We start from the raw sequence: 21750 nt of genomic DNA, 5'->3' as shown, positions 1-21750 counted from the left end.
GTGTTCTTGCTTTTAGTAATGTTAAGACACTGCATTTGTAAAATGTCTCAAACAGTTCAAGAAAAGACTGAAGAAAACGGGACAAATTAAATAAATATTAAAAGTGGGAGAATCTGACTGAGAGAGTTGTCTGCATTCTTCTTGAAATGTACACATGGGTACATGCAGACTAACAGTCAACTTCAGATGTCTTCTTCAACCATTCTCCACCATATTTTGAGATAAGGTCTCTCACTAAATCTGGAGTTCACCAATTCAGCTAGGCTGGCCGGCCACTGAGATAATGGGACCCTCCTATCTCTGCTTTCACACCGTTTCAACTAGTTACACACCTGAGAGCCCAATATGTAAATTTTTCAGGGGAACAGATTCAGGTCCTTATATTTGGATTTGTGTGACAAGCCCCTTACTAAACTGGGCCACCTTCCTAGTTACTACAACTTTTCTGTAAGTTTGAAACTATTAAAAAATAGGGATCTTTGCCAAAGACGTAATGATAGTCTACTTACATGTTTTCCTTCTTTCCTTTAAAAAAGAAAAAAGAAAAAAGAAAAAAGAAATGCAGTTTTATATAGCTGAGTAAGGCCTTGAACTCTGGATCCTCTTTCTTTTACCTTCTCAGTGTTGGAATAGTCACCTTTTCTATACACAAAGCTTTTTACTAAAAGACAGTTCTAAGAATTCAATTGCTAATAAAGAACTGATATGATATCAAATTCATATATTCTCTTATGCTACTAAGTTGTCTATTTGCCAATTAATAACATTTTGCAAACAAGACTAGCTTAAAAAAGGGAACACATTTAATTTTCAACTATATCTGCTCTACTTTTTACCTAGAAGCTTTCAAAGAGACAAGAACAAAAAATATAGGAAAGTAAAACATAGAGAAGGGAATACAGAAATTACTGCTTTGACTGTAATTATGCTAAAGCTTCAGATTTACTGCACTCAGTCATAACTTTATTTCCTATATCTCTTCTGTTTTCAATTTAAGAGCCCACAGCTGATTTCAAGCTAACAAGAGCTCTGCATCTTCGTTGTAGCCTCTGTCTTTGTGGCTAGTCTTTATATTTCCTGTTCGTGTCTCCCACTAAAATTGCTTGCTTTCTTTTTGTGAGACCAACACCCACTATCAAGGGCTTATATACATAAGAAAAGATTTGGCCAGTATAATCTAAAATAATATTTTATCAATTTGGATATTAAATGACAATAATTTTTCTTTACCATTCAAATGTGTAAATGTGTAAATTCAAATGTGGAAAAGGGAGAGAAGAGCCAACACACTACACTCACTGGATTAAACGTGCTAGTGAAGAATTTTACATTACTCCAAAGTGGTTTAAAGCCTGTTTATTTTTAAAGCAAGATAAAAGATCTGAACAACGTTTCTAGAATAAGAATTAAAAACACCCACCTTGATTACAATGTGCCCTTTTCTGGTTCCGCTCCGGTCTAGCTCACGATGCTCATGTACCATGACAATTTCTCCTTCTTCCTCAACTTTATGGGTATTTTTTTCCACATGATTTAAAATTCTCCAATAATCCTGTTGGGCTATGCAGACAAACTGTCCAAGAGCAACATGGGGACAGTTAATGAACCTATAGTACATAAACACATCACTATGCACCAAGGTAGAACACAAAGGCAAGAAATCAAGCGGCATTATTTCTTTCTCATCCAATTTGTTAAACCTTAAACAAAAAACCAAGGTAAATAATTCATACACACAAAAACCAAAGTGGAATCGTCTGCACTCTGCTCTAAAAGGAGAAGTGCACATCCACTTCTCTCAAACAGACACTATGCAAAGAAATCATGAAGCCAGAGTAAGCCAAAAACAACTCACAAGTTCCTATTTCCTTCCTTTTTTAAAAACAGAAAGAGCTAAACTGGATAATAAGACTTTGAGTGTTCAAAGAAACCAGCATTTATGTGAAACGTTCTCTTAAAAATTTATGCTTTGCTCAATTCAACAAAATTGAAGAGAGATATAAAATCTATGTTCTCTTGTCAACTGCAGGCTATGGAAAATCCTACTTCTCAACTAGAGCAGTTTTATTTGGAGGAAGAAAGAAAAGCAGCTCAGCCACTTCAAGTATAAAGGAGGAGAGAACACTGTGCAGAGGTGACTTACCTGACAATCATCGACTTTGGTCCTGACAACTCCATGCATGTACTGCTTATCCAGAGTGGGGACAATTCCAAAACTATTTCCCATGAAGAGATTTTCAATTTTCCCATCTGGATGACTAATTTCTACAGTGCCATTTAAAATGACATACCATGAGTCAAGCTATAGAGGAAAATAAGGGTGTTAGAATTTAAAAAAAAAAAAAGACAGTTATAAGTTAACTTTGAACAACAATTTAGCAAAATATGTAAAATGCATCACTTAAAAGAGCGGGGCGTGGTAGCACATGTCTTTCATCCCAGCACTCAGGAGGCAGAGGCAGGGGGATCTCTGTGAGGTGGAGGCCAGCTTGGTCTACAAAGTGAGTCCAAGACAGCCAAGGCTACAAAGAGAAACTCTGTTTAAAAAAAAAAAAAAAAAGACACCACTATTATTCAGTAATTGATCATCAACACCCTACACTTTGTCTACACAGAACAACTGGCTTCTTTCACTCTCTTCCTTTAGTCACCAAAAGAATTTCGTAACTGGCCAATTTTTTTGAGGCAAGGTACTATACTGTTTAAGGGAACAATTCTTGTTTTAAAGACAATTTATTTTATGTGCATGAGTGTTACGTCTGTCTGTCTGTCTGTTGTGCACAACATGTGTGTCCTAGGAGGCCAGGTAAGGGCTTCATACCCCCTGAAACTGAACTTACGGACAATTGTGAGCTGTCCTCTGTCCCCTTTAAAAACACCCAGGGCTTACAACTGCTAAGCTGTCTATTAGGAGCACAAATTCTTAGAATCTTAATCCAGACCCTATCACTGAGCAGCACAGTGGCTTTCATTAAGTTATATAATGTTCCCAGGCCTTAGTTTAATAGCTGTTAAAAAAAAAAAAAAAAGGTAATATAGAACTCCTGAAGTAGATGGTCAATTTAATAAAGATCAAATGCTTAAAACAGTGCTCAACATACAATCATTCTAATGATAAAAAAATAGCAAAAGCCTGAATTTTAAGGCACATCAAACAAAATATTATGAATTTGTGCTAATATTAAAAATTTGATTTATATTAAATCATTAACATGAAGGAGATACATTTTTATTATATTTTAATTTATTTTGGTGTGTGTGTGTGTGTGTGTGTACACATGTGCTCACATATATGTACCACAATGTTTGTGTGGAGGCTAGAGGACAAATAGTGGGAATTGGTTCTCTCCTACCATGTGGGCACCAGGGATGGAAGACAGGTTAGGCTTGGTGGCAAGTACACTTTACCCATGGAACCATATTGCTGGGAAATGACACACACACACACACACACACACTCTCTCTCTCTCTCTCTCTCTCTCTCTCTCTCTCCCTCTCTCTCTCTCTCTCTCCTTTCCCACTCTCTCTTTCTCTCTTATTATAGTTTATGTGTATGAATGTTCTGCCTGTATGGATGTATGAGCACCATTTGCATGACTGTTGGGCCCCCTGGAACTGAGGTTATGTAAGAGATAGAGACTGAACCTGAGTCTTCTGTGAGAGCAACAAGTACTCTCAAACATCTGAGCCATCTCTCAAGCTCAGAGTTGCACTTTATGGGTCTGCTGTATATCAGTCAAAGAACACGTACTCTTTAGCAATCTCTCTGCATCAGCTTCAACATTCAACAATTTCGATGCAATCTGAGTGGCAACTAGGTTACAAGATGACATTTTTTGAAAGTATTTTTTTGGGGGATGGAGAGATGGCTCCGTAGTTAAGAGCACTGTCTGCTCTTCCAAAGGACCGGGGTTCAATTCCCAGCACCCACACGGCATCTTACAACTGTCTGTTAACTCCAGTTCCAAAGGATCTGACACCTTCACACTAATGCACACAAAATAAAATTAAATTTAAAAAAAAAGTTTTTTTTTTTTTTTGGTTACTGAAGTACAAAAACACTCACAGTAGGATTTATAGATTATATAAACTATTGATAATGGACCGTGTCTTTTCCCAACCACCATATTCCTATGTCTTCAGAAGTACCTATGGGAAGCTGACGGACAACACATTTTTGTTTGCTTGTTTGAAACATCTCTACGCAGTCATGGCTATCCTGGAACTTGCTATGTAGACTAAACTGGCTTCCAACACATACTAATTAATCTATCTGCCTGCTTCCTTGTCCTGGGATTAAAGGCGTGCATCTTGCCCAAGCAGACAATACATTTTTACTAATTGAAGAACATAAACACTTGTGAGAAAGAAAAGCCGCGTAGCGTCCTGCTGTCTAAACAGCTTTTACTTGTTGTTTGCACACACACAACTTTAAACTGTTGAATATATTTAGATTATCCTGCTTTTGAGTGTTTGTGTGTTTGAACATGTAGTAGACATATGTGTGCATGTGGAGATCAGAGGTCAACCTAACCTGAGGTTTATTTTTGCTTGTGTATGTATGGGTGCAGGTACACATATATGCTGCCAGAGGATAACCTCGGCTATTTTTCTGCAGATATTATCTACCTAATTCTTTTAGAAAGGGTCTCTTTGGCCTATGGCTTCCCAAGCAGGCTGGGCTGGGTGGCCAATAAGCCCCAGGGATCTTCAGGTCTCCATCTCCTCAGCGTGAGATTTACAGGTGCATAGCATCACATTTAGCTTTTGTTGTAGCTTCTGGGAACTGAACTCGGGTCCTCACACTTGGTGGCAACACTTCACTAACTGTGCCTATCTTGTCTTTAAGAACAAAACAAATGAATAAAAAACAATTTAAAAAGAATGTGAAGGTGTGGAGCACACAGCTCAGCGGGACATCACCTGTCCGGTATGCTAGGTTTGATACCCAGCACTACAAAGAATGACTAAGAATACTCTAATCGTTTATCCCATGGTTATGTATTTATTTGGTTAGCTATTGGTTGTTTTTAACCCACAGTTTGGCATACTCAGTTCATGTGTTACAAATATATAATGAGCATCTTTTGATGTAACTTTAGTTTTTAAAATTATGTTCTAAAAAGAGACACCAGAAAGTAGAACAGGTTAGAGACTGTGAACACCAGGATTTCTAAATGAGTTTTCAGAAATGTTAAAACAATTTACTAGTAGTAAACAACCGTATTGTTGTAATTTACTTTTCAGCATCAATCTTACAGTGTGTTTTCCAGTCCCACTACAGTAGTGGTTCTCAGCCTGTGGGTTGTGATCCCTTTGGTTACCTAAGACCATCGGCAAACACAGATATTTTACATTACAGTTCAAAACAGTAGCAAAATTACTGTTATGAGGTAGCAACCTTACGGTTGGGGGAGTCATGACAACATGGGGAACTGTATATATTAAAGGGTCGCATTATTAGGAAGCGTGAGGACCACCACACTACAGCCTTGTCAAATCTAATAGGAAGCGGGTATCAGTACCAATACACTGCCTCTCCTCATTTCAATTCAGAGACGATGAACAAGGGATTGAATCTTGACCAACATTTTCTTTTTCCTTTAAAAATTTTATTAAATTTATTCATTTATTGATCCTGACCACAGGACCCTCCCTCCTTTCCTCTTGGCCCCACCCTCCCATCTTCTTCTCCCTCTTGCAAAAAGAAAGTGCCCCCACCCCCTTTACAGACCAACCCCAACACATCAAGTCACAACAGGACTAAGCACATCCACTTCCACTGGGCCAGACAAGGCAGCCCAGCTAGTGGAAAGTGATCCAAAAGCAGACAACAGAGTCCATGTCAGATATGGCACCTGCTCCACTTGCTAGAGGACCCACATGAAGACCAAGCTGCCTATGTTAGGGCCTAGGTCAGGTCCTTGCATATTCTTTGGTTGGTGCTTCAGTCTCTGTAAGCCCCTATGGGTCCTGGTTGGTTGACTCTATTGGTCTTCTTGTGGAGTTCTTGTCCCCTCTGGGCACTCCTATCCTTTCCCCCAAGATTCCCTGAGCTCTGACTAATGTTTGGCTGTGGGTCTCAACATCTGTTTTGATCCATTGCTGGGTGATGGAGCCTCTCAGAGGACAGTCATGCTAGGCTCCTGACTGCAAGCATAGCAGAGCATCATTAATAGTGTCAGGGGTTGGCTCTCTCATATAGGGTGGGTCTCAAGTTGGGCCAGTCACTGGTTGGCCATTCTCATTGTCTGCTCCATCTTCATCCCTGTGGGCAAATTTTGGGTCAAAGGTTTTGAGGGTGGGTTTGTGTACCCCTCCCTCAACTGGTAGTCCTGCCTCGCTATGAGGTGGCCCCCTTCAGTCTCAAGGTCCCCTTCAGCTAGGAGTCTCAGCTAGAATCACCCCCATATCCTCCTGGGAGCCTACTCTGCTGCAGGTCTCCAGCGTGTCTCAGAGATGTCCTCCCACCTAGGTTGTCCTTCTCTCTCCCAGCCCTCTCACTTCCCACCCCTGCTCTCCCCACAGCTGATCCCCACCCTTGTTACCTTCCCTACTCCCTCTCCCACTCAATTCTCTTTCTTCATTCACTTTTGACACCCATTCTATTTCCCCTTCTGAGTGGAATTCAAGCATCCTCCTTGCTTCTTAGTTTCTTCGGGTCTGTGGATTGTAGCATGGTTATCCTGTATTATATGGTTACTACCCACTTATAAGTGAGTACATACCATGTGTGTCTTTCTGGGTCCAGGGTACCTCACTCATAATATTTTCTAGTTGCATCCATTTGCTTACAAATTACATGATTTCCTTGTTTCTAATAGCTGAGTAGTAGTCCATTGTGTAAATGTACTACATTTTCTCTATCCATTCTTCAGTTGAGGCAATTCTGGGTTGTTTCCAGTTTTTGGATATTATGAATAAAGCTGCTATGAACATAGCTGAGCAAGTGTCCTTGTGGTATGGTGGAATATCTTTTGGGTATATGCCCAGGAGTAGTATAGCTGGGTCTTGAGATAGAACTATTCCCAATTTTCTGAGAAAGTACCAGACTGATTTCCAAAGTGGTTGTACAAGTTTGCACACTCATCAGCAATGAAGGCGTGTTCTCCTTTCTCCACATCCTCACCAGCATGTGCTGTCACTTGAGTTTTTGATCTTAGCCACTTTGACAGATGTAAGATGGTATCTCAGAGTCATTTTGATTACATTTCCCTGATGACTAAGGATGTTAACATTTCTTTAAGTGCTTCTAAGCCATTATAGTTTTCTCTGTTGAGAATTCGCTGATTATCTCTGTACTATTTTTAACTGGGTTATTTGGTGTGTTGGTGTTTAGTTTCTTGAGTTCTTTATATATTTTGCATATTAGCCTTCTGTTGGATGTAGAGTTGAAGATTTTTTCCCATTTGGTACACTACCATTTTGTCCTATTGATGGTGTCCTTTGCCTTACAAAAGATTTTCAGTTTCATGAGGTCCCATTTATTAATTGTTGATCTTAGTGCCTGAGCTGTTGGTGTTCTGTTCAGGAAATTGTCTCCTATGCCAATGAGTTCAAGGCTTTCACCTACTTTCCCTTCTAACAGATTTAGTGTCTCTGGTTTTATGTTGAGGTCTTTGGTCCACTTGGACTTGAGTTTTGTGCAGGGTAATAAATATGGATCGATTTGCATTCATCTGCATGCAGACATCCAGTTAGACCAGCACCGTTTGTTGAACGTATGGCTCTGGCTTCTTTGTGAAGAATCAGGTCCCCATAGGTGTGTAGATTTATATCTGGGTCTTCAATTCGATTCCATTGATCAACTTGTCTGTTTTTATGCCAATACCATGTGCTTTTTATTAATATTGCTCTGTAGTACAGCATGAAATCAGGGATGGTGATACCTCTAAAGTTCTTTTATTGTGTAGAACTGTTTTAGCTATCCTGGGTCTTTTATTTTTCCTTATAAAGTTGAGAATTGCTCTTTCAAATTGAACCAACATTTTCAACAACAACAAAACAACATATATAAAAAATTGACAACAATGAAGAACTCTTTAGAGAGTTTTATTAATTTAATATTAAAATATGATCCAATTATTGATTGCATACCTATTTTCCATGAAGTCCATTGCTAGGAAACCCACAATTTAAAAAAAAGGCAAAGCAAAATAATTACAAAAAACAAACAAACAAACAAAAAACAAAACGAACCCTTATCTCTTCAAAAATTAATTACTCTGACGCAGTATTCACTCAAAATATCTTAAACTCAAAAGCTTGACTTATACAAGCTTACAGAAATTAACTTAATTTTGCTGACCTACCTCTTGTCCATCTTCAAGAATGACAGCCCCAGCCTGTTCCACTACTTCAAAAATCATGACGGAGCAGAGCTCTCTCCGTACAGACATGGTCATGTTCGCAAAGGCTGGTAGCTGGTGCATGAACTCAAGTAACTGTTCTGTAAGAAAACAAAAATTCTAGTATAAAGATCAAAGATATGACTTTAACATACAATAGATTATATAATTCAATATTCTATTTGTTAATTACCTTAGGAACTTATGCTGCTAAAATAAGAAAATCAAGATATATCACAACTGTTCATATACACAAAACAAAACAACCAAACCAAACATGGGCTGAAAGAGATGGTTCAGTGGTTAGGATCACTGGCTGCATTTCCAGGGAACCTGTGTTTGATTCCTAGAACCCCCACATAGTGGCTCACAATTGTCTGTAACTCCAATTCTGGAGGATCTGACACCCCCTTCTGGCTTCCAAGGCACTGCACATACATGATGCACAGACATACATGCTAGCAAAATAGCCATCGTATAAAATAATGCTTAATTAACCCAGTTTTTAGTAGGTTATATGTGTGCACATACACCTTTATACTCTGTATGTATATTTACCCTCACATATGAACACAGGCATATTGAAAGATATCATTCAAAACACCCAAGAGAACCAGGAATCCACAAAGGTTAAAATGAACCCTAGCCGGAGATGCTCCTTGATTAGTGGTGCAGTTTAGTACAGCTCTTGATTTAATAGACTTGCAAAAAACCCCTTTGTCTATTATTTTTAGACTAGTTCTTTTTCTTAATTCTACTGGTAAATGTTAGAAACTAAGGATAACTAAAGTAAACTATAGCTATATATGTCTATATACCATATATATATAATAACTATAGTGACCAAGATTTGTTAAATCAACTAATTAACATTTTAATAAATGTTTATGGGTTTCTGAGGCTATTTTATGGTTAAAAAAATCATTTGAGTAATAAAGATAAATACAAGGGAAACATACATTTCTGCAAAAAGTTAAACAAGCTTCAATAGAAATGACAACACACAAAGAAGCTATCCACTTACAGGTAATTGGAATTTATGAACTGGTACAGTGTCTGTGCAGATGTTAACAGCATGAGTCCAGCATTGGTCATTTAACAATGCTCTACCTTTATAAAGGCAGGGAATATTCCAATATATTGACCACTGCTGATCAAAGCAATAATTTTCACTAGCATTGACTTCTAATGTGAACAGCAATATGATAATAAAAAGAAAATCCAAGGTAAAAACCTTAACTGAACAACAGCAATATGTAATTGACACTATGTAAATTTAGGCCCTTAAAGACATATTGGCATCTTAAAACTGAATTTTTCAATTAAAATATATTAAGTAGTTCTGTAAAAGTATTAAGGAATATGCAAAAGGTGTTATAGTTTTAACACACATAAATGAAGGTAACACAAATATATTTGAAATTGATTTAAAAATTACTTCACAGTCTCGAGGCACTGCTCTAGTAAGCTTTAAATGTCCTATGAACAAGAAGAGAAAAAACAGTAACATGAAATCAATGTTTTCATTTTATAAACCTTCACAGCAAGTCTCGACAATGGCTCTTAATGATCTGACATCTTGATACCAATGTCCAGATATAGTCTTTCACAAATACTGTCTCAGGGTTTGTACGATATAATGGTGGTGACAGTCATAATAGTGATAATAGTCATAAAAGACACTAGGACATCTATCTACCTTACTCACCACTGGATTACCCATGGTAAAGGAGATCGACTGCCATGTTGGTAGGATGCATAAGCAGGCTACATGGCACAGAACTCAGGGCTTGTGCCAGAAGTCTCATCTTGGACATAAGATCTTCACATAAGATCTTCACACACTCAGTGAAGACTTAGATAACTGAAGCCTGCATGTACATTCTGACTATCACTTGAAGATTCTAAACTAGAATCATCTAGCTAAACTGCTCCTGAATTCCAAATTAACAAAAACTATGAAATTAAAAAATGTATACTGTTTTAAGGAGTTATGTGACAACAGATATATAAGGTTAAAAATGCTTATGTAAACAGAATTATTTCATTTTTCTTTCTTTTCTTTTTCTTTTTGGTTTTCTTGAGACAGTTTTTCTGTGGAGCCCTGGCTGGCCTCAAACACATATATTTCTTACCAACATCATCATCAGTTTTGTCTGCAGGTTCCTTTTCAAGACACTCTCGAACAAGATCTCGACCCTGCAGTGGATCTGTTCGGTCAATCTCTTCTTCCTCTTCTTCTTCATCCTCAGAATCAACAGGTCCTTCTGGAAGGCGGGTTAAATCTACATCTCCTACTTCACTCTCTGTAGCCTACAGAAAGAAACGTCAACAAACAAGTCTATCAAAAAATATTATACAGCACACTGTAAACAGACCAAAATGGACTTAAATGACAAGTATAAGGAGCAATACAATAATGGAAAGATACTTATGTATAAAAGATCTCTTTACCTAAAAGATAGGTTTATCTTTCTTATGTGTTGTCTACATGGTAAGTCAGAACCAGTTAAGTATAAGACACAAACTATATTGAGTATTAATTACTTTTCCAATAAACACTTGTTTTTCTTAAAACAAAGCTTTCAAAAACAGGAAGTACAAGAATGATGAACCAGTGAGTACCTACAATTCATGTGGCTGACTGTGAAAAATGTAATTGTTTCATCGTACAGATATAAAGTCAGACAATCATGAGGCTAAGAGCGGTAGCTTGAAAAAAGCACAACAGTACTAAGGACTAACATCAGCTTAGCATGAAAACCAAGGAAATACCACCACTTTCTAATATATTATAGGGTCTAAAAACATTGCAAAGACTAAAGATTATTCAAAGTAAATTCTAAAATCAACCTTACAGCCACAACTTTGGAAAATTATCAATGTTAGAAATCTTAGGACTAGCAGGTTTCAAAAACTGCCATTTGTAGAAAATGAAGATGTCTTTTCAAAAATAAAAAACTGATGAGGTAATATTTTTTTAATATTATGCTTGATCCATACTGTAAATGAAAAATCATGAATACTAAGTTATAGAAACAACTGAGCACAGGAATTCCATAATAATAAATATAAGCACACAAAGATGAGTACTAGTGGAGGTTGTGACAGCTTCATCTAAGATCTCACATTCTTTCTGTTCTCTTTCATAGTCATTTATTCTCTATACTCATCCCCTTCCCTGAGCACAAAGACTGAGGGGCATCACAGAAGAGGCCCAAGGATGTAAGAGCCTGAGGATGGGGAGAAGTACTCTGAAATACTTTCTTTGCACATAACATGCTGCACCCATGAACTCATAGTGACTGTGGTTCCCTGCATAAGACCTAGACAAGATCAAAGCAGTAAATATAGCCAGCATAACATGACATTCTTATTTAGAATAATATTTAAAAACAAAATTAAATGTCAGGAGATAGGCGTTAGGTACCACATGTCTTTGATCCCAGCACTCAGGAGGGAGAGGCAGGCAGATTTTTATGAGTTTGAGGTCAGCCTGGTCTACAAAGTGAGCCCAGGACAGCCAGGACTATAAGAGAAACCCTGCTTTGAAAACAAACAAACAAACAAACAAACGTACGTCTATATAAAGGAAAAGAAAATCCAGCACAAAGTGGGGAGTTGCTCCTGAGGCCCCACTCACAGTTGAGGAGCTCTAAGAAGGGGAAGGAAAGCCACTTTTCTGAGGGGTGGCCTCTCACAACTGTGTACGCACGGGCAGCCCTAACTATGCACACTGGATGTGGGACTTTTGGGCAGACAAAAACTCATAATGTTATTAGAATCCTTATGAATGGGTAGTACCCTAATAATAAGAGGCAAGAGGGAGATCATCAACCTTTCCTCCACAAGAAGAAATAGCTAGAGGGTGCCATCTACAGATCAGAAAGAGGTCTTTCACAGGATAACAAACTTGTCAGCACCTTCATTTAGCTGTCCTCAAACTCACAGAGATCTGCCTGCCTCTGCCTCCTAGAGTGCTGGGATCACAGGCATGTGCCATTGCGCCCAGTTTTCTAGATTATTTCTAAGTGCATAAATTTATTCTAATGATGCAAAACACCAAGCTTACAAGGTGCCATTAAAGTACACAGTGAAAAAAACATAGCTAAGAAAAAGCAAGCAGAGGCTGGAGAGATGGCTCAGGGGTTAAGAGCACTGTCTGCTCTCCCAGAGGTCCTGAGTTCAATTCCCAGTCAACCACATGGTGGCTGACAGCCATCTACAATGAGATCTGGTGTTCTCTTCTGGTGTGCAGGCAGAACAGTGTATACATAATAAATAAATAAATCTTAAAAAAAAAAAAAAAGAACTAAGTGATCATGCTGAGGGACTAGCTTATATTCTGTCATGAAGCTGACTCTAGAATATAGTGGAGGAACCAGATGACAGATGGTAGTGAAGAGTGAAAGGCTTGGACTTTGTAGCAAACAGAAAATCTGATGAGAGCGAGGCACTGAAATTTCATTAACAGAGGACTTTTTAAAAGCCATCACATTCTTTTAATTTGTTTCAAGTAGGAGTTTAAAATAAATGGCATGTGTAGGTGGGTGAGTATAAGAATACAGATTTTTTTTTTTAATTTGTATTTTTCTTAATACTAAGGATTAAACCCCAGGACCTTATACATACTGGGCAAGCAGTCTACAGTTACATCACAAATCCTCTAGCTGCCTTTCTCTTTGAGAAATCAGGCCACAGTTCACAGCAACTCAGTCTCTGATGAGACTTGGTAAGAAAGCATGCTGTGCTGTGGTTGTGTGGATCCTCTGTTTCTTCTAGCTACAAGCCACGTTTATGTCTTACCTAGTGCCTGAAAGAAAGAAGCAGCAGTCTGGTAAGATGGACACTAGAGTTGAAAATTCAGGGATGGCTCTGTGCCTTGGGCTACCTGTGAGTGAGTTAGGAAAAATACAAATGCTCAGAGAGATGGCACTGCAGTTAAGAGTGTGTACTGCTCTTCCAGAGGACCTGACTTTGGTTCCCAGCACTGAAGTGGCTTAGAACAAACTGCAACTCAATTTTTAAAAAAAATTAGAGATTGTCTTGTTCAAGAGTGGATACTTTACAAGTGTCTAGCTGTTAGAGAAGACGAAGTTGACAGAAAACCCATCTGGAAAGAATCACTTCATATTCTCTTCAACATTTGTCGAAGGGAAAAAAAACCAAAACAAAAAAAAAACTCTAAGGGACATTCTAGCATCTTACTACCTACATTATTTGAGCTAAATTTTAAGATAATCTGATTAAAACATTCACATTGGAACTTTACTTGCAATCTTCATTTTAAGACTGTGGTAAATGCTTTAGCTTATTTGAGCCCAGGAGCTTTTATTTTTAAACCATAAAAATTAAAAATTCCAAAGGTAGTGCTTTGACTACATGGAAATGCATAAACAATTTTCATCATAACCACTGTTCCAGCATAGATTTTTAAAAATCTCTTCCAACTTTCCAAAAGTAAAAATACTTGCATCATTTCATAAGACTTTGCTTGTATAGCTAAATGCTACATGTTCACATTTAAAATACTTACAATCACACAATTTTACAGTTTCTGGCTGTTTCAAAAATATACATGTCTGACAAAAGGTATACTCATTGCTTTAGCAAGTAGTCCTCTAATGGTAGCCTTGGGCTCAGCACTAACATTTAACCTTTCTTATCTTTGCTGTAGTCCCTAGGCTCTCTTAGAAACACACACACACTCTTTTATAAATATTTCTTATGCTATACACGGCTTCTTATTAAAATCGCAGGTCCATAAGTCTTACATTTTTTTTTTTTTTGAGGTCGACTTTATCATTTTATTTCAATTCTGTTGTAGTTTCTTTTATCTTTTAGTGAATATTCTTTAATCATGTCCTACATATTTTAAAATTATTGTTTAAGTTTCTTCCATTTTAGGCATAAAATATAAGGCCCTCCTTCTGCTTTTACCTTTGCTGGGCTGCTTTGCTTTGTTTCATGACATGTGATGTGTTTTAACTGTCCACTTGACATAATCTGCAATTGTCTGGGAAAGGAGTTTCACTGAGGGATGGTCTAGATCAGGCTGGCCTGTGGAAATGTCCATGGAGGAGTCTTCACTCTGCTGAGGTGACAAAACCTGACCAGGGGATTGTAGACTGTGTAGGAGTAGAGAAAGGGAGCTGAGCACAAGCATGTGTCTGTTAATTCATTGCTCGTTGCTCTTGACTACAGATAAAACTTAACAAGTTGCTTCAAGTTACTTCTGCCTTGACGTGCCCACAATGATGGGCTGCAAACCTGGAATTGTGAGCAAACATATCCTTCCCCTGCTTCTTCTGTCAAGATAAAATGTTTCTATTTCTCCAACTGCCTTAAAAGTTTAGTTGTAAGTAAGGGTCTGAGAATGTCTACCTTAACTGTACTCTTACAAGATTCTTACACTTCTGCATTTTGGGTTTAGTACTACCACAATTTTTTTCCTTTATATTTTTGAGTTACTATTTTGTCTACCTATATCTTTTTTCTTGTTAATGCTCTAAATTCATGAAAACTTATCTTACCGCTACCTTACTGGGCAATTTGTAAATATCAATGCACACCTCCTCTCTTTCTAGTTGTAAGACTCTATTTAACATCATTCTGAAAATGCAAAATAGTAAAAGTAGAACACAGACTGGTTTTTGGTAAGGATAGGGATCAGGAGAGGAGATGAATACAAACAAGCCCAAAATGCTTTCAGACCCTATGCAAATTTCTCATATTAAAGAGGGTAAAATTTTGTTATGTGTAAACAATGCCTTAATGACCACAAATATATGCATATATAATTAATGATATAGGAAGTAGAACCAATGGAATGATACCAAATTTAGTAACTGAGGAATAATAAAAATGTCTGATTTTCTAAATTATGAAGTATGTTCTTCAATACTCTGTAGCACGCAGGTTTACCAGCAAGACATCTACCTATATTCTGCAAAACTGTAAAGAAAATAGTTAAAAGGCAATACAAATTGTAGACTGTGACTGATGATGAAAGATGCAAGCTAGGTAACCACAGAGAGAAACATCACCCTGCAATATAGACTTCCAACTAACCGAGTTGCCCAGTAATAACCTGAACAAGTTACCATCAGTGCAGGACCGCAGACACTCTTCCAGCATCTTTGGAGAGATACCTGTTGCACAAAACCTGTCCTCCAGTACACAGCAAAGCAATGACTTGAATAAAAATATTTTCACTATCCTTTCATTCGTTCTGCTACTACTCAGGGCTTTGGTATCTATCTATCTTAGAATCATATCTACCTTAGAAATAGAATACGACAGTGAAATTAGGTGCCTACAGCTTGTCAATGCCACATCTTTGCTTATTGTCTCCCTTATCAAGGCATATATTCTTAATTGTTCTGAGAGAAACATATAGCGACAATACTTTATTAGACTGTTTTAGACTTAGTCTTCCTTAGTCAAACAACACAGAAGCAGAAAAGCACAGCTCTGACTGACTGTAAGATGTAGCAGCACTGACAGTTCTTCCACAGTGTACTTTCTTTCAAGAGAAAGAATGTACTAACCCCAACAATTACTAAAGAAATCAACTAAGGAGCTAAGAGTTACTGTATTATTTTGATTTTCTTTGTTAAATTATTTATAGTATTTCTACAGAATAGAAAGGATAAATTCTTTGGTTATAAATACTAAAAAAAAAAAAAAAAAAAAGCAGACAGGAAGTCAGAGATGGTCATAGCATCTTTTTGTCAAGAAAGCTCTACAGAGTTTTAAAACTGCAAGCTTTTTTTTTTTTCAATTTTGCATCTGCCTAGAAATTCTCCTTCACTGACAGAGGCTAGTCGTTCCTTAAAATACTTGAATCTGGGCAACTCAGTAGAAACTCAATGTAATTATTTCCTTCAGAAAAAAATGACTATAATGGTACACACACACACACAGCTTTTGGGGCATTGAAATAGGACCTGTCAGAACTGAGATGGGCTGTAAATCTAAACTAAGTATGAAAAAAAAGAACAAAAAAACACATTTACAATATTAAAATATTACTTAAATGTCAAAATAACATTTAGATATACTATGTTAAATAAAATATATCACCAAAGTTACTTTTATATTATCTTTTAGGTAACTACTGGAAATTTTAAATTAATTATGTGGCTCACATTAAATATCTATTAGCCAGCCCAGAAACACAAAGTATATCTGAATTCTTTTTTTTTTTTTCTCCTTGGTTTTTAAAGACAAGGTCTCTCTGTTAGCCTTGGCTGTTCTGGACTCACAGCTTTGTAGACCAAGCTGGCCTTGAACTCAACCCTGTCCCTGCCTCCCGAGTGCTGGAATTAAAGGTGTGCGACACCATGCCCGGCCTGAATTCTTGATTAAACCAACCATCAACACCACATCTCCAGTTTTTACTACCACTGGGCTTCAGGCCATAAAGTCCTACACCGAGGAAACTGACCTAGATAACCTACACTAAAGACAACATCACACTCCACCAGGAGGACCTAATAAACCGCAGTGGCCCAAAGCCAAATTTAGATTTAACCTATAGGATGTTCAAAGATTCTCTCAGTCTGTAATCATTCCAGAACCCTCTTTTTATTTACAAGGATCATTTAAGACAACAAACCAACCAACCAACCAACCAAACCTCACTTAGTTTGGAATTGTTCCTGTTCAGTGATAATAATGGAGAAGTCTGTAAGTACACCCTCTATTTAACTTTCTATTTCATTCAGGTTTACACAGGACACAAGTTTAACAAGGCAGAAGCAACCCACTTTTCACAAAATTTTTTATTTATAGATAACGTCTTTAATTGTAGTAAAAACCAGTCCTTTCACAAGTGTAAGCTGTTGTTTCAAAAACCTTCTTTAAACCTAGGCATGAAGCCTGGAATCCCAATCCTCAGGAGGCTGATTGAAATATTCAGGTCAGCATGGGTTACAGGGCAATAGTCTGTTTCACACAAACAAACAAAACCCCACAATCCTTTTCCTTAACTAAGGCAAGCACTCTAGACCACATGGATTCAACTGGATAAAAAAAAATAAATAAATAAAAGAAAATAGCATAATCATATACTGTTGGACTATACTGAATCCTCTCAAAAGACAGATTACCTTTTTAATCAGGCTGACTAATGAGATGGTATATAAAGCGTGCTTTGCAGAAAATCTTACACTTGAATTTTCACAGCTGAATTAAAAGATACATAATCATCTAGAGCAGTGGTTCTCATCTGTCCTAACACTGTGACCCATTAATGTAGTTCCTCGTGTTGTGGTGACCCCAACCACAACATTATTTTGCTGATACTTTGCAACTGTACTTTTGCTACTGTTATGAACCATAATGTAAACATTTGTGTTTTCTGATGGTCTTAAGCAACACCCATTAAAGAGTTGTTTGATCTTTAACTCACAGGTTGAGAACCAATGATCTAGAAGATATGCAGACTATTTTGCAGAATAAAAAGGTCCACATGCACAGCACCCAGCCTAAGGGATTACCTGATAGATATCGGATAAACTGCTGCTCCCAGAGTCACTGGCAATGCTACAGCCAGACTGACTAGAAGACACATGAGTCACCTGTGGATGAGGGTTGTCTGTGAGGTGCATCTTGGTAAGATCAGCTGGAAGCTGAAGGAGAAAGGAACTTGAGTTATTCTGAAGGCCAAACTTTACCTATTAGAGAGTTCTTGACATAATGTAATTTTAAAAGCTAAAATAAACTGCTTTAAGTGGCACGAGTAGAACACACGGACACATGCACGCGGTGTGCACACATACACGCACACACACACACACACTGGTAGTGTGCCTGAATAGAATTAGTAGTAATGTTTGAGATTATAGAAGAATACCTGCAGGCATTAAGACTTAGGGCTAACAAAATGACTGTATACAAGATTTACACATTCTTATAACCTTTGTTCTTAACATTGTATTATGCTGTAGTTGGCTCCTGAAAAATTTATTAGTGATCAAAGTATTTAATGGATGTCTCTGTTAAGTGCAGAGACACAAGAAGAATAGAACAGACATGGCAAGATGGCTCAGTGGGCCGAGGTGGTCATCTACAAGCATGATAACCTGAAACGTCCCCTGACTCACAGAGTTGAGAGAACCCATCTCCACAAGTTGTCCTCTTATCTTGAAATGTTTGTCGTAGAATGTTCAAGTGTACACACAAATAAATAAAATGTAATTAAAAAATAAAAAGGAAATGACTCTATCATTTGACCTTTAATATGACCACTCTTATCAAGGATGCAGACTGTACAGTGTATCTCATACCATGAAATAAAACAGGTATCTCATAAGCAATGTTATGGAAGATAAGAGAAGAAATTATTCACAATGCTCCAAAGCAGTTAATGTTTTAAGTAAGACATAAGATCATTCACTACTCCTCCGTATTTTTCTTCACTTTGCTATTCAGAAACATTAAGTGAGCCTAAAATTTTACGTAAGTTTCCTTGTTGCACACAATGTATCTTTCATCTACTTAAGGGAGAAAAGTGACTGACTTTGAGTTCCACTATCTTAAGAATACAGACTACAGAAATTACACAGACTAATTATACCATGAACTACATTGGTGGGTTAAGTAATTCGGACAAATGACATTACTGATATAAAGAAAAAACATACACAATCAAAATGTGCAAAGAAAAATGAGCTGGAAACTGAAGGACTAATGTATGACCTAACGTCTATGTGGAACCAAAATGTTAAAACTCACAGAAACAAAGAATAAAATGGTGGGTACTAGAGCCTGGGAATTGGGGAACTATACAAAGTTTCAGTTAGACAAGATGAATAAATTTTAGTCACAGATTACACACTACATGTAATGATCATTTAAAATATGTATTATAGATATCCAAAAACTAAGAACAGATTTTAAATGTTCTAACCTTGAAGAAAAATATTTTATATGATGAGCAGGCTAGCTAGCCCTGATTTGATCATTTCACAGTGTATACTTACTAAAACATCATCACAAACACAGTTGTTTTTCCATTAAAAAAAAAATTAAAACAAATGTAAGGTGAAACTAACAACAGTGGAAGATGAAGTCACACTCGTGCTGTGAAAGGTTAACATATCCCTCTCTACAACAAAAACATAGAAATGTGAACATAGTGAAAAATGTTACCTACAGTGTGTAAAGATAGAGAACATAATTCAGAACTACAGAATATGCATTCTTTAAGGCAGACATAAAATATTTGTAAGAGTAAGACAACGCTGAATAAAACCTAACTAAAATCATACAGAGAACATCCAGTAATCATGTATAAAGGCAGAAATAAACAACAAAAAGAGAAAAGATCAAATATTGAGTAATTGTAAAACGACCTGTCCACAATCCATAAACCAATACTATCATATTAGAAACAAAAAATATCTAAACCAAATAACTGCTACATATTAGGATGAGATTAAAGTAATTTTTAGATTGGTGCAGTAGCGCACAGCTACCATCCTAGCATTCAGTTAGGCCGAGACAAGCACATTCTAAGAGCTAACTGGGTAGTAAGTCAGCCTATCCAAAAACAGCCAGCTAGGGTTCAGTGAGAGGTCCCATCTTAAGAGAATAAGGCAGAGAGCAACAGAGGAATACACTGGTACTTTGCACAGGTACCCATGACCCATACACTACATACCACACATACAAGATTCCTACAAAGGAAAACAGACCAAGGAGGTGTCACCTATGATGGTAATGTAGTCAATCAAAACCGGAGAAGAAAGCTGCAGGCTGGGCGTAGTAATGCTTATAGTGCACTGAGTGTACTTAGCCCCTGACAGCCCCTGAAAAGCAGTAATCATGATTCTTCCTATTTAGTGTGCTTAGTCTCATAGTCAAACAAGCAGCAGAACAGGGATCCACACTCTGAGTTTCTTGATTCTAGCATCACAGTCTGTTTGTATTTTATGCTAGGAACACAGGTGGTGTCACAAAGATGAAGACAGATGGGGTAATGATAGGACGTTACACGGAATTTCCTGAAGCTCTTTAAAAGAAGAGAAGAGTTTTGATGGTGGCTGTACTTAACACTTGCATGGTCTTTAGGTGGCTCATCTGTGAACCCTAACACATGCATTCTACATGCCTTCACATAGAGCTCCTGATCTGAACATGAAACCAAATGAGGTAGATGTCTCGTGACAGTAAGCTGGAAATTTAAGTTTACATTATAAGAATAAAAATGGAAAACTTTTATTCTTTTTCTTCACGGCCAAGTCTAATTTAATAGCTGACCTTTCACCAGCAAACTCAAATTATTTACCCTTCACCCTTCTTACCTAGTAAGGTCTGCAGAATGTCCTGTCTGTCAGACTCCATTGTGTATGTGCTATCTCTGGACTTACGTGGTTTGCTGAAGATCATGAGTTTATAAAGACTACCATAAAAGCCACATTCAGGAAGGGAATGCCTTGCATACAAACATCACAGAAGTATAAAGCCTGTTGCTAAGTTTTGAAGACTTAAGGTCTCCACAGGTACAGACAACCTTTTGAGGGAAACTGCTCAAACCGACTCCTTTGTCGGTTGGCTCTACCAACTACCTAAACATGGGGTTACTTAGGTTAAGACATCAGAAGAAGCAGAACTGATTATTAATCAGCAATCAGAAAATCAAATACTTGTTTTCCTCTCCCAGGCCAGGAAGAAAACAAAAGTCTAAGAAACAAGTTGTGTATTTGTGTGATATTCTAACAAATACTCATTTTGCTTTTACACATGTTTCCTTCCTCCCTCCCAGAGGCAGCTCACAGAAACCAGGCTTTTTTCTTCTCCATGGAAGTTAATCTTCCCTGACCTTAAGAATTGGGAAGACTGGGCTGGAGAGATGGCTCAGAGGTTAAGAGCACTTAGTGCTCTTCCAGAGGTCCTGAGTTCAATTCCCAGCAACCACATGGTGGCTCACAACCACCTATAATGTGATCTTGAAGGAACCAGGCCCTTCTCCTTAAGGACCCCCATTAAGGCCAAAGTCTGGGAGAATGTAAAAGCTGGCCTACCCAGTCCTCCCTTAAGGACCCCCATTAAGGCCAAAGTCTGTAAATCTTATCTGCTTAGAGAGTCCAGTTTGTCCCAAGGACAGCCTGCCTGTGCTGAGAGTCCAGCTTGACCCAAGGACAGCGAGTTTGTGTTACAGCTTGTGTTTAAAATTTCTACGTTCTCAAGAATGTACTTACCCCTCCCAACTAAAAAAGTTCCTAATGCTCTTGTGACTGCTTCAACCAATCACATACTGTAAAACTCATTTCTTTGTCTAAAACCTGTAAAAAGCCCCATGCCTCTGCTTCTCAGGGTCTCCAACTCCACAACTCCAAAGAGGTTGGTAGACCCCATCGCATCGGCTCAATAAATTCCTATGCATTTGCATTGA

The 21750-nt window shown here is 37.7% G+C and overlaps 1 protein-coding gene across 10 annotated transcripts in view; it reads right to left on the bottom strand.

Moving 5' to 3' along the window:
* Positions 1-21750, bottom strand: part of Rapgef6 (Rap guanine nucleotide exchange factor 6) — a 179759-nt gene that overhangs the window by 74314 nt on the left and 83695 nt on the right. For all 10 annotated transcript variants that reach the window (XM_051168156.1, XM_051168154.1, XM_051168151.1 and 7 more), the window contains 5 exons: positions 17852-17983; positions 10484-10661; positions 8313-8449; positions 2144-2302; positions 1421-1573 (listed from right to left, as the gene is read on the bottom strand). In XM_051168156.1, coding sequence (XP_051024113.1) covers positions 1421-1573; positions 2144-2302; positions 8313-8449; positions 10484-10661; positions 17852-17983 — 759 coding nt within the window. The remainder of the gene's footprint in view (positions 1-1420; positions 1574-2143; positions 2303-8312; positions 8450-10483; positions 10662-17851; positions 17984-21750) is intronic.

Source organism: Acomys russatus, chromosome 25 (genome assembly GCF_903995435.1).
Source record: "Acomys russatus chromosome 25, mAcoRus1.1, whole genome shotgun sequence".
In the NCBI taxonomy this organism is placed as follows: Eukaryota; Metazoa; Chordata; class Mammalia; order Rodentia; family Muridae; genus Acomys; species Acomys russatus.
This window is presented reverse-complemented; position numbering and strand designations above follow the sequence as displayed.